This window comes from Chaetura pelagica, unplaced genomic scaffold, assembly GCF_000747805.2.
Source record: "Chaetura pelagica isolate M959 unplaced genomic scaffold, ChaPel_1.0 scaffold559, whole genome shotgun sequence".
Classification (NCBI taxonomy): Eukaryota; Metazoa; Chordata; class Aves; order Apodiformes; family Apodidae; genus Chaetura; species Chaetura pelagica.
Genome location: NW_009970722.1, coordinates 808,042 through 825,942, shown reverse-complemented (window position 1 = coordinate 825,942; position 17,901 = coordinate 808,042). Strand labels below are relative to the sequence as shown.

General features: G+C 36.2%; 1 protein-coding gene across 1 annotated transcript in view; it reads left to right on the top strand.

Moving 5' to 3' along the window:
* The window catches only part of FCHO2 (FCH domain only 2), a 75,552-nt gene that overhangs the window by 54,305 nt on the left and 3,346 nt on the right, over positions 1 to 17,901 (top strand). The window contains exons 16-22 of the mRNA XM_010006373.1: positions 25 to 119; positions 5,755 to 5,858; positions 7,814 to 7,943; positions 12,337 to 12,448; positions 13,051 to 13,206; positions 15,008 to 15,140; positions 16,068 to 16,267. Of these exons, the coding sequence (XP_010004675.1) occupies positions 25 to 119; positions 5,755 to 5,858; positions 7,814 to 7,943; positions 12,337 to 12,448; positions 13,051 to 13,206; positions 15,008 to 15,140; positions 16,068 to 16,267 (930 nt within the window). The remainder of the gene's footprint in view (positions 1 to 24; positions 120 to 5,754; positions 5,859 to 7,813; positions 7,944 to 12,336; positions 12,449 to 13,050; positions 13,207 to 15,007; positions 15,141 to 16,067; positions 16,268 to 17,901) is intronic.

Sequence of the window (17,901 nt, the reverse complement as noted above, 5' to 3'; positions counted from 1 at the left end):
TTCCAATTCTGACTTTTAATATAGAAAGGGGAACAGTGACCTCCTGGCATGGGATCCACTCTTCAACAGTTCTCTTGAATCTTCTTCTTCAGCTTCCTTGGCATCCTCATCCTCCTCAGGTAAAATATCTGATAGTAGAAAATGGGTTCTCTGTATTCTTCAGGATGTTCTGTTGTTGTTGGGGTTTTTTTTAGTTATTGCAAGGTGATGTGCTTTTACTATTGGAAGACTTTTGTAAAGCAGTATAATGTCTTATAAGTAATACCCAACTGAGGGTGCCATATGCCAGGCTTTCAAGCTAGGGAGCAAGGGGAAGGGGGAACACTAGAAACCTTAGGAGAATTCTGTCTTGCTTCTGCCTTTTTTTATCACCTTGTCACACTTTTCAAAAGAATTATCACTATCTGGAATATAATCCTATTTTTTCAGCTGCTAGGCCTGGGAGATTGGATGTTGTTGTCCCAGCATCGGTGAGACAAAATGAGCTTGCACTCTGAATAGGGATCAGTTTCTTCATTCCATGAAAGCCTGTTGATCTGTGTATTAAAAAGGCACCTTGGAGCTTTGCTGTGAGGAAATTTTTTCCTGTAGGAAACTAGGATTCTAATAGGAGATGTGCAGCCATAATCCACAGGGAACTGGATAAAAATGGCAGGATCTCTAACTGAGATTAGAATTAAGGGGGACTTCCTGGAGCCACCTGAGAGCAGGGGCATTTGGAGGGAAAGGGTAAGCTGAGGAGTATGGGCAGGTGATGCATGAGAATTTTGGGATGCACGATCTGCAGCATATTAGTGTGGGCAGGACACTGGCAGGCTTTCCTGAAACCTGGTCTTTGACGAAATGAAAGAGTCAGTCTTGATTGTTAAATTGAAAAGGCAGTGAAGGAGAGGGAGGCAAAGTAAATAATAAAATGAGTGAGTATGTGTGTTGAAGAGGCTGAGAGGAGATGTTAAGAAACTAGTTCAGAAAAAGGAAGGAGAGTCCAAAACAAAAACAGATAATATGGCTATTGGGACCTGCTTACTAAATGTATTTATTTAAATGATTTAGTATTTGCATTGATTATCTACTGTTTGCTGACATTGGCAGATATGCCGTTTCCGTAGTTCTTTTTAGTCTTCCTACTGTGTTTTCCAACCTCTTCTGTCTTAATGTAAAGACACTTCTTCCATATGCCTGAAAAAGGAAGTGTAAACTGTTTCTTTTAGCTAGGTGTTCATATTCCAAAGATTGTAATAGACCTCACTTCTTTTTTCCCAGTCATAGCTTCCTAGATGTTTTGTGTGCTTGATGATAGAACAGTAAGGAAGGGTACAACAGGGAAATTCAGCACAACAGCAGAATTCAGCAGAACAAGTGTTAATTCTTGCCCTTAGTAGTGTCCTCTTAGCAGCAACCAGCATTGCTATGTAACCCCTCAGGTTTTTCGTGGAACTTACTCTTTTCCTACAAATTTGTGTTCTTTAAAAGGAAGGTTTTTAACAAATCTAGCTTATGGAAAGAATTAGATTGTTTCTTCCTCACTTAGGTAACCAGGCAACATTATTGGCTAGTGAATCCAAATTTTTAACATAGTTAAGGATAAATTATATATAGATATGTATTGCTGGAATATGCTGAAAAGAAGTGGTGCTTTCTCGAAATAGTCTGTTTTGCTAGCTTTGGTCTGGGGTTGGGAGTGTGTAGAGGAAGGCAGAAAATATTTGATTTGTTGTGCTGGTGGTTCTTGTTTTATCCAGTTGTTTATTACTACACCTGGATGAGCAGCCAAAGCAGGTTAGGAAATGTTCACGCTCCCTTCTGGCAGCAGAACTGGGGAGAGAGTTGATGAGTAGCGACAGGTATTTGGAATCCGTAAGATCCTCTGTAGCCATATCTGGAGGGTAGTAATCTACCTGAGCCCTCATAACCAAAAGAAGCTTATGCACAGAGCCCTGCATTTCATTGAAATTGGTGGAATATAGTGTCCTGAGGGCATAAATCAATTTTAAATATGTCTGTGATTTGGCAAACTGTATCTGCCAGGTAATTGTTTAAAGGTGTTTAAAGGACTGTTGTTCTAGGAGTTAATTAAAATATTTACATTTTTTAAATGATCCATGGAGTTAAGTAGAAAATGAGTGTTCAAAAGTATAACAAATTAATAATTAAAAAAAAAAAAAAAAATGTGGATCAATGTAGTCCAACTTGTAGGTCATAGTGTTTTTTAAATCAAGTTCTGATGCTCACTAACCTGCAGCTTCATTCTAAAGACTTCTTGCTACTTTGATCTAATTGTATTTTTCTTTAAATCAGTTTTTTTTTCTTCAACTTGAAGGTTAATATAGGTAAGCTAATGCTTAAAGCTTTTGAAAATCTTAATCAAAAATTTAAGTTACATAATTAGTTGGATTTCATACAGCATATCTTCGTATCATGATGTATCATGTCCCATACTACCTTTTTTCTTTTTACTGTTAAAAAATTTCTTTAGCTATTGTTTCATAACTCTGTATTAATCATTAGACACTTAAATTACTATGGTACTTGAGCAATCGTGGTGTAAATAAGTGGTTTATGCAGCACAGAAGTAAACTTTGGTCATCCATGAATAATTTTGCTTTATTAGACATTTAAGATGACTTTGTTATCTTGAACAAACACAACAGACATTTTTTAGCCAGCTATTGATATTGTAAGAATGCTTATTTTCATTTCTCTTCCTCATTTGCATCCATATGTATTTTTAAAATAGTTTTTAAATTTTCCACATTGGTTTTTGCATAGGATTTATAATAATATTTTAAAGCCTGTGAATGTTATGCAAAATATATGTGTCAGAATGGTAAAGCTAAGCCTACATAAACATGCAAAACTCTTGTTTATGTAGGCTTAGAGAATGTACTTGTCTTTGGCAAAAGGACCATCATAGAGGGGACACGTCTACTTTACATCTAAACTTTTAAATGTGTTGTTCTTGGGTTTTGTTCTGTATGTCACTCTGCTGTTGCTTCTAGCTTTGCAATGTACAAGATGTTGAGAGTTTACTAACCTTGCATTTTCTGCTTCTATTGTCATTTACTCCAAAGAGCAGCCACCAAATGCAGGCAATATTTGTGGAAAACTCCTGTTTCCCAGCAGCCTGATTACTATAGGATGAAAGAGGAAATCTACTGGGTTAGATGATGTGATGCCTTATACACAGTTACTCACTAGATACAGGTTGATACAGACAGAAGAGTATCTAACAGGATCTCATTACTTCAGTCTTCATTCATTCACTGAACAGCACTTTATGTTGGACCTTTCCATTACAAAAGGATAAGAACATCAAAATGTTTGGAAGGAACAGGATAGGATTGGTCTGATTAAATAAATTCAAAATAGAAATCTGTGGAGAGGAAACAAAAATGGGGTAAGACTCACAAAAGGAAAGACAAAGATATGAGGAAGTTAAACCATGATAGGAAGTAAAGGAAAATCATAAGAAGTAGGCCTTAAGTGGAGAGGAACACATTATTTTTGGCTTACTAGACATGCCATGACTGGCTGTATGAATGGAGTACATGTAATATGTGGCTGGTTTGTGTTTTTCTTTTACTGGTAAGTGGTGATACTGTTAGCTGAGGAGAGAAGTTGTTTTTCATGCTGGTTAGTAACCCTCCTGCAGTGGATATTTAATATACTTTTTAATATTGAAATATTTGTCTTTTCAGTGTTGGTCTTAGTTTCAATTCTTCCCTTTTCCTTCAGCTACACTGAAAGAGCACAATAGGAGCTCCTCCTCATCTACTACTGATTTGCCGAGGTATAGAGTATCTCAGTCTTTGCTTGGACACCAGACAGATTCTGGGTCTACAAGCCCATCCTCACCAGACTTTATCATTAGCACTTTGTGCAAATCTAGTGTTACAGAAGCTCCATCAGGGAGCACCAGTCCTTTATCCTGTGTTTCACAGTCTCAGAGTCAGTGGATTTCCTTTGCTGATGAACTTCTTACAGTTAGACACACAAGTGCAAACAAGAAGGAGCCCCAGAGATTGCATTTTAAAAGTGAAAATTCCTGCCTTGCCTCTTCTGCTTTGCTTGGGAATTCTTCCAACAGCTGTGCTTCTGAGGATCAAAGTGACCTTTTCAATAATACTATATGTCATGAACAATTATTCATTGAAGAAACTGGCAATGCTGCTGAAACTTCTTCCGCGTCATCTTCAACCCTACTGGAATATAGCTTAGTGTCTTCTTGTGCTCATACAAATAAGGGTATGGCAAGCATGCATTGTGTATTGCTCTTTGTTAATAACTTACTCTAAAAATCAAGCTTTGGACTCATTTTTCTTTTTGTTATTATCATTCAACTGATGTTAAATTTAACTCACCTTCTTACTTAGAATGTACTAAACTGCCTGATGGCACCAATTTCCTTGGAAGTTAAGACAAGTAAATATTCAGCTTGAAATTAGAAGAATGAAAAGAATTTTAGAGTAGTGAGCTCTTGAAGATTAAGTTACTGCATTTGCAAAAAGACTTCTATTCCCAAATGACTTTGTATAGATATTTTCAGATTAAGTAAAGTTAAATAATTTTATTTAAAACTGTTCCTTCTTAACACACAATGTTTTAAAGTATGGATAAATATCATGGTAATGCTACATACTAAAAGCAAAAATAAAAGCGCATTTGGGCAAGTATAACATGACTCACTGAATACCTGTGGTACTGCAGCAGACTACTCTGTTTTTAGCATGCATTGTTTTCTTGCGGCATACTAAGAATTTTAGAAGAATTACGGGTATTTTAGAAATTAATTTATCTGGGGGCATTTGATTTTGCAACTCTTAAGGTGCATGTAATTGGTATTAGCCTAACTTCTTTCTTCCCAAGTCAGTGATGATACTCATGTACTTAAACAGCAGAGTTATGCTGAATGCCTGAGAAGACTGCATACTTAAAAGTTGCATTTTAAATAATATAAACTGATTTAAATAAAAAAGAGCCATCAGGAATAATTTGAAGAAGATAATAGGATGTGCTGGAACAACATAATCAAATATTAGGATTTCAGTCTGTTTTGAAGTCAATTTTAGATCTGGCATACTCATTGGCATCTAACATTTATTTTGAAACAGAGTTCTATTTGTTACGTTCAGAAAAGTGACTTTGTAAAAGTGGCATCTTAGTTCTGCTGCCACCATCTCTTAGTTGTTTGTGTTAAGTTTGGAAGAACAGGAGGGCTGTATTAGGTTCAGCTAAAATATAATAAGGAGTTGACGTGCTCTTACAATCAAGTGTCATTTATCTGTTATACTGGTGTATACTTATTGAAGTAGATGGGATTTCAGAGGGCAAAATTTGTTGTAAACAGAGTTGTGCCATTGTCAACCAGAACCAAATATTAATTTCTGCTGAATTTTCCATTTGTGGTAAGACACAAAAGACTGTGCTATTTTCTGAATCTATACAGTTTATACACAAAAGGAAACTCTGGTAAAACCATTTTTTTTATGAGCAAACCTCCAAGAATAACTAGTATAAACACATTTGAGAGAAATGAGGAAGCCCATGATGCCATTTTTAGAGTCACTTTTCAGGGTATCACATCACTCTATTTTAAATGCATTTATGATTAGTGGTGCATCTTACAAAATTAAACTTGTAAAATAGGAACTTTTCATCGAAACATAACTTCCAAGTATTCTACTAAAGAAAGTACATGTTTATGTTCAGTGTGACTTTGGTAATATTTCTGTTCTTAAATTTGCTTTCTTTCAGCAAGGCCCACAACTCCTCTTTCTGTAGGCACCATTGTACCCCCTCCAAGGCCTGCTTCAAGACCAAAGCTGTCTACTGGGAAACTTAGTGGGATTAATGAAATAGTATGTATTGATTTATATTTTTTTTAATTCTCCATTTTAACTTGATTTCAGATATATCATTAATTTACACTGTTAAAGTGGGGATACTTGCCAGCCAATGTTCAGGGAGTCACATATACAGTTTTCACTGTTGCCAGATAGGCATGGAAATTGTTCCTGATAACAATATCAATGTAACCAAATAAATCTTAGTAAAACTACAATGGTCGAAAACATAATTTTTGCATTGGGTGAATGTTTTTAATTGAACAAATAAATAATTTGATAATTAAAGGGTAGCATGTGTATGAGATGGAAGTTTTCAAAATGTGAATTACTAGTGAAGTTATTAACAAAGCTCCATTGATTTAGGAATATCACCAAAGCTTTGGGGAATGAATGGTATTAAGTTGATCCTTATCAGCCATGTGTTGACACAAGTAGCCCTGTTGTGACTTCTCCCTGCCCTTGGTGCTGGTTGGTGGAGAAGGGAGGTGGCAGATTGCAGCAGCTGTCTGTCAAGATAGCAAGAGGTTGCACAGTGCCTGGTCTTTGCTCACTGCCTGCAGTGCAGGTCCACCTGCCGATAAGGAATGTGGCAAAGAATGTAAATACCCAGACAGCACAGCAGAGCAAGCCATGCTTAATCTCTGTGAATATTAGGATTCTTTGAGTTTCATTTGACTTACTGACTTGGAAAAAATGTAACCATGGTAAGATCTTCTTTTCACCATATTCTTTTTAGACAAAAAATTCTAGTCCTGTGCTTTGACAAAACTGAAATATTTTTAAACTTCTGTATTTCTGTAAGGTCAGAATAGGCTTTGTTTTGAAATTCTTTTCTTGTCCCAATATAAAGTTGTAGTATTTGGTCTTAGACTGAAGGATCTGTTCTTAATGTCAAAATAATTCAAAAGAAGAATTTTGTTGGTGCTGTTCTGCATCACAAAGTATGATTTCTGCACGTGGGAGACTGACAGTTGTTCTCAATATACATCAACTCATTTTAGGATTCATATAGTCTGTATAAAAGCCACATACTCAGTGACAAGTGTGATAGAACCAAAATGAAAAAGCTAGACAGTTAGTCAGACAAAACAGATGCTTCATTTGCTCCAGTACATTTTGGATAGGTTAATTCCAAAATTATCATCAATCAATTAAGTAACTTAACAGATAAGGGATTCATAAAGCCATCCAGAGATTTAAGATTGAAGAAATTTTTGAAGATCTGTAGGCCAACCTCCTGCTCAAAGAAGGACCAACTTCAGAATCGCATCAGGTTGCTTAGAGATAGGCTGACTTTTGAAAATCTTCACATAGGCACATCTCAGAGTCTCTTTGGGCAACCTGTCTCAGGTTTTGACCATGAGGTTACAAGAAAGATTTTATTATTTTTTTTTTCCAAAATTCAGCTGAAATTTCCTTTACTGTAGCTCTTGCATCTCTGAGAATATCCTGACTCTGCTTCTTTGTATCTTCTTTTAGTTAGTAAAAGCCTTCTAGTAGGTGGCTCGTTCAGGCTTCTGTTCTTCAGGCTGAAGAAAACCAGGTACTTCTTCAGCCTGTCCCTCTCTCCAGTACTCCAGTCCCAACTGTTTTAGTTGCCCTCTGCTGGACTCACTTCCATTTTAATAGCAGCTCTCCTTTAGCCCTGTTATTCCACATCCTACACAGGGCTGTAGGCTGATGTTCTGCTACTGTGTTACAGCAAACTATTGACAGGCTACATAATTAAATATATTAGACTTAACTACCCAGGTAAAAAATTAATAGTTCTAATCTATGAAATAATGGAATTTATTCCAGAGGAAGATATGGGTTCTCTGTTTTACAATACAAAGTAGAGTAGATAAAGCAGTGAAGGAACTATGTTGAGATATACTCAAATTTACTGAGACATAAATGAAAAACTCTTTTTTTTCCATTTCTTTAAAACCACTCTGTGTAATACTCTTTTAATCTCTTTTGTTCAGCCTAGGCCATTCAGCCCTCCGCTGACCTCTAACTCCAGTCCACCTCCTGCAGCACCCTTGGCACGTGCAGAGAGCATTTCCTCAATATCCTCTTCTGCTTCCCTCAGTGCAGCAAACACACCTACAGTTGGTAAGTTAAATTAAGCATTTTAACTTATTTTAGAAATTGCATGCTCCTGTCACTAGGTTCTGCCTGTTAGGAGAACCATTAGTTGGAGTTAGTTGCTCCATGAGTCCAGTCTAGGTACTTCAAACATGCTTTGTAATACCTGTTTCGAAATGACATTGAGAAACAGGAAAGTGGATTTAATTATGTTAGACCACAGTTCAAATTATGGTATATTCTTTTAGGAAATACTTTTCAAAATTATTATTCCATCAATTCTTTCTTGCTATGTATGTATATACATACATCAAACATATCATGTAATCAAGTATTTGTTCAGAAGATGTTACTGTATAAGTGCAGAAATATTTTGGGATACTGATCAATTTGAATTTATTTAAATGTACACAACATTGAATATTATCATGTTCTTTTATTTTGTTTGCTGTCCTGTAATTGCAGTTTCCAAAATAATTAAACTAACGCATCTTTTTCTTTAAGTTAGTGAAGTACATGAGCTAAATTGAAGTCTTTAGTAAAAGCAAAACAATCAAGAATATGAAGATGAAAACCAAATTAGCCTTCATGTATTGCTACTAATTTGAAAAGTTTTTCTTATATTTTTAAAAGAAGGTTCTTTGGTTTTTACATTTGCCTGAAACAAATGAAAAGGAGACTTACATGGGGGTTTTTGGGTTGTTTTGTGTTTTTTTTTAAAGACATTTTAACTTTTTTCTTTAGCAGAATTGAAGTATTTCATTCCTGGACTCTACTACCACCTTAGTCTCAAGTTAAATCAGATTATTAATTATCTAAGGATGCCAGGGATTCCAGGCTCATCAGCTAAGGGGAGCATCTGCACAGCTTCTAGCAAGAGTTCTGCACTGAAAGCAGTGCTGCTGTTTCCACCCTATGCCAGACTCAGCATTAGCTGCTGAAGCTCAGTATCCACCAGTTTCCCAAATGTTGAGTAGCATCACAGAGAGACAAGTGTTATTTTGGTTGCCAAAGTCCATCCAGGCTCACATCCTCAGGCCTCAGCACTAGTACGCAGGAACCAAAAGCTGGCAGCAGCATCAATAGCCCCAGCTCTGAGTGTGTGTGTTGCTTGAGACAGTAAGAGTGAAATCATGAGGTGAAGGACAAGGTAAGGAGGTGTGTGCTGACACCAAAGCCAGTTCCATCTGTACTGACTGTAGGAATTAATTAGTCCTGGGGAGCTGGGAAGAACAGTTCAGATGGCTGAATGACACTGGGGCATGAGGATAGACTCTACACTGCTGTCTGTATTCTTTTTACTTTTGCACAATCCAGTGCTTCCCTTACCACATTTGTTCTGAATGATGGAGAGCTGACTCTATATTTTTCAAACTGAATTTTAAGGCATGCATAATTAAAGTTTCTTTTATGCTTTAGCCTTATTTTATTTTGTAAAGTATTTTTATTTCTTTTTTAACATCTATTTTTGCTTGAAATATTTTGTTTTCTTGCAATGTTTTGTTTAAATATAATAGAGGATGATCATTTGATCGGAAATCTTCCTACAATTGAAAAGCTTTGTGAACCACCACCAGGTATAGTACTCAAAGCAGATTTACATGTTAACTAATCATCCTAATACACTACACCTAATAAAATTGTATTTCTCCTTAAATAAGTTTCTCTAGCTATGTCTGGTATCTGGCAGATACAAGTAGCCTGAAAGCTCAATTACTGAACAAGCTATATGTTGCTAAAATCACCAAAACTTGATATAACCATTTCTTTTTAATGTAATCTCCTGTCTGTCCCCCCTGCCCCACCCAAACAAGCTGAAACTTGGGTTTGTTTCATGGGTTTCTGGTTACTGCTTTATTTCAAGTGAATACATTTTTACTTTGACAATCCTCATTCTCCTCAGATCAGCAGGTAAAAATGTTTTGATATCTACATATAATACAAATCTTTGAAGATACAAAAAATGAGGTAATATATTTAAAAATAAGTTTTACTTTCATGACAGCTGTTTAGCTAATATTGAAACTGTCTGAAAGTTTGTTCCTAAACCAAACTAAACTAAACCCATTTGATCAGGTTTATTTATTTGCCCTGTTTATGACCAATGGTGCAGTCTTTTCTTCTGCAGTTTGGCAACCTCCTTGGGTGTGTCAGTGCAACTATTTGCATGGTTGTGTCAGCACAGCTCAAGGGTTGTTAATGGTGGTCAAGGATGAGGCAGGTGGCAGAGCATGAACACTGATTCAGCTGTCACTGCTGAAATTGCTAGAACTGAAGTCTTGAGCTGGATGCATCCTAGGAAGCAGTGAAGCTCCGTTGGTGCAGCTCTGTGATGTCCCATCCCTGTGGGAGCTGCCAGCAGGCATGGAAGACCCTGAGTCTGTGTGTCATTGCACTGCATTGTATTTTCAGCAGCCAGGCAACAAAACCATGACTTCCATAGGATACCCAGTTATGTTAGTCTCAGTTTATTTGTTTTAGGAGAAGACAGATTTTTATTAATGACAGGGTGATTAACAGTGGGGGCAGAACAAATAAAGACACTGTCTCATTTGTAGTCACTCCAATACATCTCAGAGACATGTATATACATACGTATGTATATATTTGTTCTACTGTTCCCCCCAAAAAAAGTAAAAATAGTGTTGTTCCTAATGCATTTCACTCCTCAGTCAAGAAATCAGTATTTGGCTTTTACCGATAGGAATATAATTTATATATTTGCATTACTTTTCATTATTTCAAATATCAATACAAAAAAATGCACAAGACCACTAGAAGTAAAATATTTTAAAGTAATGTATACATCTGTAAACAATCTGGTGTGATTAATAGAAGGTAATCACCTCCTATCAGCCCTGCAGTTGTTTTTTGTTTCTTAGTAAGCTGGGGGAAGAGGACAGTAAATTACTTTGGCAGTCATAGTGCCATATATATTGCGTGCATATTTTGGCTTTAGCGGAGGATACTTCTGGAGCTCAGTATTTCACCAAAAATGACTTCTGGTTGTTCTTAACTCACTATTTTATTGCACATTTGGTGCTTGGAAATAATGATTTCTGGATTCCTGAGACTATTGAGATTTACAGCTTTTATTGGTAGTTTTCAGAGAGAGAAATAAAACTTTGGAAACAATACTGTGTATTGTCTTGAAAGAATATATAAAACCAACCTACTGTTCATATTGAAAAAATAAATCAAGCGATGTTTTGTAGCCGATATTATAATTTCATTAATCTAAGAATTTTTTTGTTTTAAGCACTTGTAACTAGAGTATCATCTTCTATCTAAGGAGGCCTAAATGTTGCACTAAGATTTTTTTCTGTGGTGCTGAGAAGTATTCTGAACATTTTACTGCCTTAGGGAAGAAATCATGATGGCGGGTGATGTATGAAGTAGCAGAATTAGACCAAATCCCGTCTTCTACTCACTTATTGTTACTACGCCTTTCACTTATCTCTGAATTGAAGATATGTGATATTAGGCTTCCTGTGAAAACAAGATTCCAACTTCCTTTTTGCTTCTGAAAGAGTTCAGAAGGTACAGCCACTGTTTTAGAGTAAATAGGATTAGTTTGCTATGAGCAATACTATAAAGAAGCATTCTGTTTCAACTTTAAGGTATGAAAGAAAAAATTCTCATTTTGCTCATGAAATGAGAAAGATTTTACTTCCTTTGTAATAAGTAATATTATGTGATAAAGGCCATTCCAGCAGTGGTACAAAAAATCAGTAAGATACTGCAATACTTCCAGTTTTTTCTTTTATAGTTAATACACATGAAAAAAATTGTTTAAGAGTAAATTCCAGTGACAACTGATCTCATCAATTGTACAGACATGTTTAAAAAAGCCATAGCATGAGGTCTGAGTTTATTTTTATAGCTATGCATTGGAACTGTGTTGTGTTGGCACAGGCATCTCTGAAGGCTTCTCCAGTAGTTTCTGCCTAGGAAATATTTGGCAAATTGTTGGCTGAAATAATTAAAAGAATGTTAAACAGTTCACTTATGTAGGATCATAATAATGTATTTAGTTTGAAGTTCATGCATGCTGTAAGTGAATTTTTTGCATTTCCTGTGACCATTTAAAGCATACAGTAGAGATTATATTTGTGGCTTTTTTAGTATTCTAGCCAGTGTCTAATTTCCTTTGGATCTGTTGACTTCACTTTCATCAGATGACATTTTAATGCAGTGTTCCTCTGTATCATACGTATTTCCTTGTGTTTGCCCATTTACATGTCAGACTGATAGTCCTGTTTTCTTAGGCTGCTAAGCAGTGCTTTTTGATGGTATGTTCAGACACTACTGTTACCTTGATGGTATTCACCTCTTGTGAAAATTACAGATGTAATCAACCGTTCTGAAATCTACTACTAAGCTTTTTGAGAATTAAACATATACACTGTATGTATTCTAGGTGTTTCACGTGGTCCCAGCCCTGTCAGCCTCGGAAACCAGGACACCTTGCCTGTTGCAGTAGCCCTAACTGAATCTGTTAACGCCTACTTTAAAGGAGCAGATCCCATGAAGTTAGTTAAATAGTGAATTGTTTTGAATGTAATAAATTACAATAACAAAAAATGCTGGTTTTACTTTTAATATTCTGGGTGAATATGTTTATGCATTACAAGGGGGATTCAAAGGATGTTCTTCCCTGCTATAAGTGACGACAGTGGCTTATTGCTCTCTATTGGGTTGCATCCTATGGAAGTTCATATATCCCTGCTTTACAAAAAGGTGTTAAGTGTGAGCACTGAAAAAGAGAAGGGTTTTTATCATAGTCAGATAGGTGCTACATGTAAATTTGAGAAGCTAAAGCACCTCATTCCCTCTGTTGTATCCTATGCTATGCTACTTAGGCCTTGCCTAAGCATAGTTGTGCCATATTTCCAGTCTGAAAAATATCCACCAATACTACTGTATGCTTAACAAGCTTAAACTTTTTTCTTATTTCACCTGACTTCCAAATTGAAAGTGACGGTTCATTGTCACATTAACCTCATTCAACATCAATTTTCTGTTTTTAATTCCATTGATCAGATTATGAAAGTACAGTCATTGCTTTAAAATTAGTATTAAAACTAGGTAGTTAACAAGTTGCAATGGACTTATGTTTTTCATTCTCTTCTAGATGTATTGTGAAGATTACTGGTGATATGACAGTGTCATTCCCAAGTGGGATTATTAAAGTCTTCACCAGCAACCCATCTCCAGCTGTGCTCTGCTTTAGGGTAAAAAACACAAGCAAACTGGAGCAGATTCTTCCAAATGCACAACTTGTATACAGGTTTTGTATTTTTTAAAAATATATAATAGTAAACTGCATTATTTGTAAAATATGAGTGTTGTATGTGTATATGTAAATGAGAATTCACTGCAGTCTTGTTGATTTGCTTACACCTAATTTAATTTCTCAAAATAATCTTGTTCAGCTCAGTTCTCTTCACTGCCACTGTTAAAATCTCAGTGGTTACTGGACTCAAAACATGCTGAATGTAACATGAGACATAAAAATTAGTAAATGTAGCTGTGTTTTTACATGCATTTATAAATTATTTCTTTATTCAGTAATAACAAATGATGAAACATGAGTGTCAAATAGAAAGCAAGCAGTAGGAGCTACACATGATCTCATTTTTCACTCTTAGTGCATTTTGAAGCCATATAATTTCTACCATAGATCATATCTTTTACATAACTGTAAATCTCAGATAGGTAACAACATGCTTGGGAGAATTCTTAAGAAAAAAGGCTGCTGATTGAGCAGGATAATTGTTGAAATCATAGCACTTGGAATTCTTTTTTAAAAATATATGAAAGCTGTAATTACTCAGCAGAGATCTGTTTCAGCTGAGCAGTTTCATTTATTGGAAAGGATGCATAATCGTAAATGAATGTTTGTGAAGCTAAACCCATATAGTAATAATTTGACTTTTCATCATATACTGCAAAGGGTGTAATTTGCTTGGTATTTATAAAGTGATATTTGCAGTGTTGCCAGAATTTCTGATTTGAATTTGTTGTGGAGCAGCAGCAGAAAGATTTTATTTCTGCTTTCCTTTATTTAAATTGTGGAATATCTCTATAGTGATAAGCAAGTGTTTATATATTTTACTGAAAATGAAATTTTAATGAATCACAAGAGATCCAAACTTTAAGTAGATTGGATAGATTCCTGGTACGTAAGTCACTGTTCTAGGACATTCAAACCACTGTAGTCATAATTACTGTGTTCCAAGTGCTCATTGTCAGCTTTCACTCTGCAGGCACACTCCACACTCCTCCTTAGGGATGGATGCAGTTGTTCACTGTATCCACAGACATTCAGATGAGGCCTTTGATTCTTAAGTTATGTCAATTTTGGTTTTGAACCAGACCTTAAAAGCTTCATCGTTATTCAAAATAATCTTGTGACCAGAGCTGCAAATAGTCTTTATCTGCAGAACACCAGGTTCCAGTAGCTCCCAAACAGGATTTTGCTTCTTATCTACATATAAAATAGTATATACTATATATAACATCTAATAAATTGTTACTTAAAACGAATGCAACTGTACGTATCTGAGAAACAGATGTTGTAATAATTTGAAAATCACATTTAATGGAAAAAAATTTGAAAGCTTACGCTCTCTGCAAATATATGCAAGTATGGTAAGCACAGTTCTTATTTTAGTGTATTAGTGAAGTTATGTCATAACCAAAGCTAACTATGATTTTAGCATTTATTCCAAATTGGGTAACATACCTTTTCAAATACCACTTTCATCCCCATCTCCCATGCTTCCTCATAGTACCTAATTGTCCTAAAATTGTGTTTTATTGAAGGTAAAATCCAAAATCAGCATTAACTCCATCTTATGATGCAGTTCATCACTACTCCACAACCTGGAAGGAGAATTTTGCTAGATACAACAAGCAGTTAATTTATTTTAATACTTAGAATGGTACAGTCATATGTTATACAGCATTAGAATAAATTCTTGCTTGAAATAGTGAATAAGGGGAAAGATGTAATTTTATCTTTTAGGTATCTGAACTAATAAAACTCAGTGTTGCCTTCTGACTCCTACCTTTATTTTTCTTTGTAGCGATCAGTCACAAAGTGACTCCAGTACTAAGGATTTTTGGATGAACATGCAAGCTATAACTGTCTACCTCAAGAAATTATCAGAGCAGAATCCATCTGCATCCTATTACAATGTGGATGTTTTAAAGTATCAGGTAAACATTTTGTTTTACCTTAAGAATTTTTTTTAAGGAACTCTGAATGATTTGATGATCCTTGAAGTTCCTTCCAACCTGGCATTCTGTGATTCAATCAAAGAACAAAATAACCTGTCAGTCCAGTTATTAATACCATTGTAGTTTCCACATCCTCTCACTATAGTTTAAAATCTTGGCATACTGGATCTAGAAAATGCCTGTAAGGCACACAGAATTCCTGAGAAAGTTGGAAAGAACAAAACATTACTTTGGATTGCAGAAATTAGTACTGTGGAATAATGGTGTCTATTTGAGATCTTTACCATCAGGGAAAAATAAGGCATTGGCATGCAGACACCTTGGCAGAGAGAAAAGTCTCTGTGCTGTGGGCACCAAGACTTGGAATGTTCCTCAGGTAGACTAGGAAGGTGGTAGAGATTCAGCAGGGCAGTAGCACCCGCTCAGCTACAGGACCGACATTCAAGCCTCCTGCAGCAGGAAAACAATGCTTTGAATAGGTGAGAACTGTTTTGCTGGCTGCCTCTCCCATAATGACAGGTATTGCCCTCTGCTGCTGGCTTTTGGGGCAGCTGAACTGGCACACAGCTGCTAAGGGTGGAGCCATCTTAGCACAAGCATGCTTATGATGGGAGGCAGAACATGAGACTAGAACAAAACTGTTTTGACTTATAAAAAGCCAGAACAGGAAGGACCTTTGTGGGTCACATGGAGTTTAAATATTTTCTTGTAATTATTTTAATTTAAAATTAAAAGAACAGGAATTGCTTTAGGCTGCAACAGTCTTCAGAATTAAGAACTCAGAAGTCAATTTTTCACTTGATTTTTTGTCAGGATTTAAAGATACATTCTTTGCCGACATTCCATAATTCTCTCAAAAGAGGAATATTCTAATTAAGCTTCTTTCAATGGTTTATTCTTATACAGGTATCTTCAAATGGCATCCAGTCCACTCCCTTGAATCTTGCAACCTACTGGAAATGTAATGCTAGCACTACTGATGTGCGAGTGGATTATAAATACAATCCAGAATCTATGAATGTGCCTAGTATGCTGTCTAATGTCCAGGTTGTGGTTCCAGTAGATGGTGGAGTAACAAACATGCAATCACTCCCACCTGCAAAATGGTAGTATTAATACTTTTCTTTTTATTGTGTCAGATTCATTTACAGTGTATTCATTAGTGTCACAGCCTGAAAAAATTCACTGAAAGAAACAGCTAATTTTTTTTGTCTTGTTAAAATGTGTAGTATCAGATGTTTAGGACATTTTCTGTCCCAAACAAATCCTGTGGAACCAATTCACGTGAACTAAAATGAGACAAAATGCACCCATTCCAACTGTGAAATAATATAAGCCTTTGTGAAACTTCCAGTGTTTGTTTTCTTTTGGCCAACAGTATAGTAATTTGAAACCAAATTATCATAACTGTTAAAAAACATTTTGTTTAAGTATATAAATAAATCGATATATATGAATTACACAGAGAGAGTAGAATGGACGTAATGATCTCAGAGCCTCAATAATAATTCTGTGATTCTGTAACTGAGGAGTTCTTTATAAGCCAGGTAGCATTGTTTCTCAATTTGAAGCACTGTGCAGATTATTATCTGACCTAACAACTACGTGCCACCACTTTCCAAGCTTGCAATTACAGCAGCACTTGAAAGTGAGACACAGATCTCAGGCAACTGTGTTTCCACAAGTTAGTGAAAAAAGGAGAGGGTACTGGGACTAGGCAGAGCAGCACATCCATGGAGCAAGCAGTGAGCAGAATTAAATCACCGCACCTGTAGTTTGACCTGAACAACAAGACTAGAACATCTGGTGAAGCCTTCTTTCACAGACTCCTCTGTAAGAAAGCTTGAGCAGGAGCAGAGACACCAGCCTGAACACCTGGAGTTAGCTAGGAATACTCAAATCTGAGTTTCATTACAGATTCATCAGAATTAGGGACTTGAATCCAGATTCTGTCTTTCACGTGTGCAACAACCCAAGCCAGACTTCTGAGCCTGGAAAGCTGACTAAAAGAAAACATGAAAAAAACCCAACCAAACAAACCTAAAAATAGTAGTGTCCCAGGCACCTCTAGTATCTCTGTTGTGCTGCCTGTTTGGTGTAGTGGATTGGGTGGTGGGGTTTTGTTTTTGTGAAAATAGATGTTTTATAACTTGGCATCCTGCAAGTAACCGCTACCACCTGTGTTACTTGCATGAGCATTTCACTTATGATACACCAATACCAAAAGCAATTTCAAACCCATCAGCACTTCATGCTGCTCACAGTTTTAGGGTCTTGACTTTCCTTTGATGGAATTGCTAAAAAGCATTCCAGGAGTCAAAATGCCCTGTCAGCATAGAGAGTCTGGTGCTTGGTGCTCTTTCTGCCCCTTTGCAGCATGAGATGTTAGCTTGAACACTGTGTGCCAAATGTTACTAGTTTTACTAGAATGGAAATGAAATAAAATGAATGCTGCCAGGAGTCTCACACAGGGGAGAGGAACCAACATACTCCCTCATATTGTTGTCATGAAGTGTAAGGACATAGCTTTCAAACTGCTTCCAGGGTTGTCCTCACCCTTTGAGACTACACAAGGTTTTGAGTTGTGTAGCTAAGTCTGTGGCACAGAACAGCGTTAACTGTATAAAAGGTAGTGTGTATTTCTGAGCTCTTGCTGCACTGGGGCAATGCAGACACACACTTCTCTTTTCCTGTTTGCTTTGTGTAGTTTTCCACAAACTGACCTTAAAATGATCAAGTG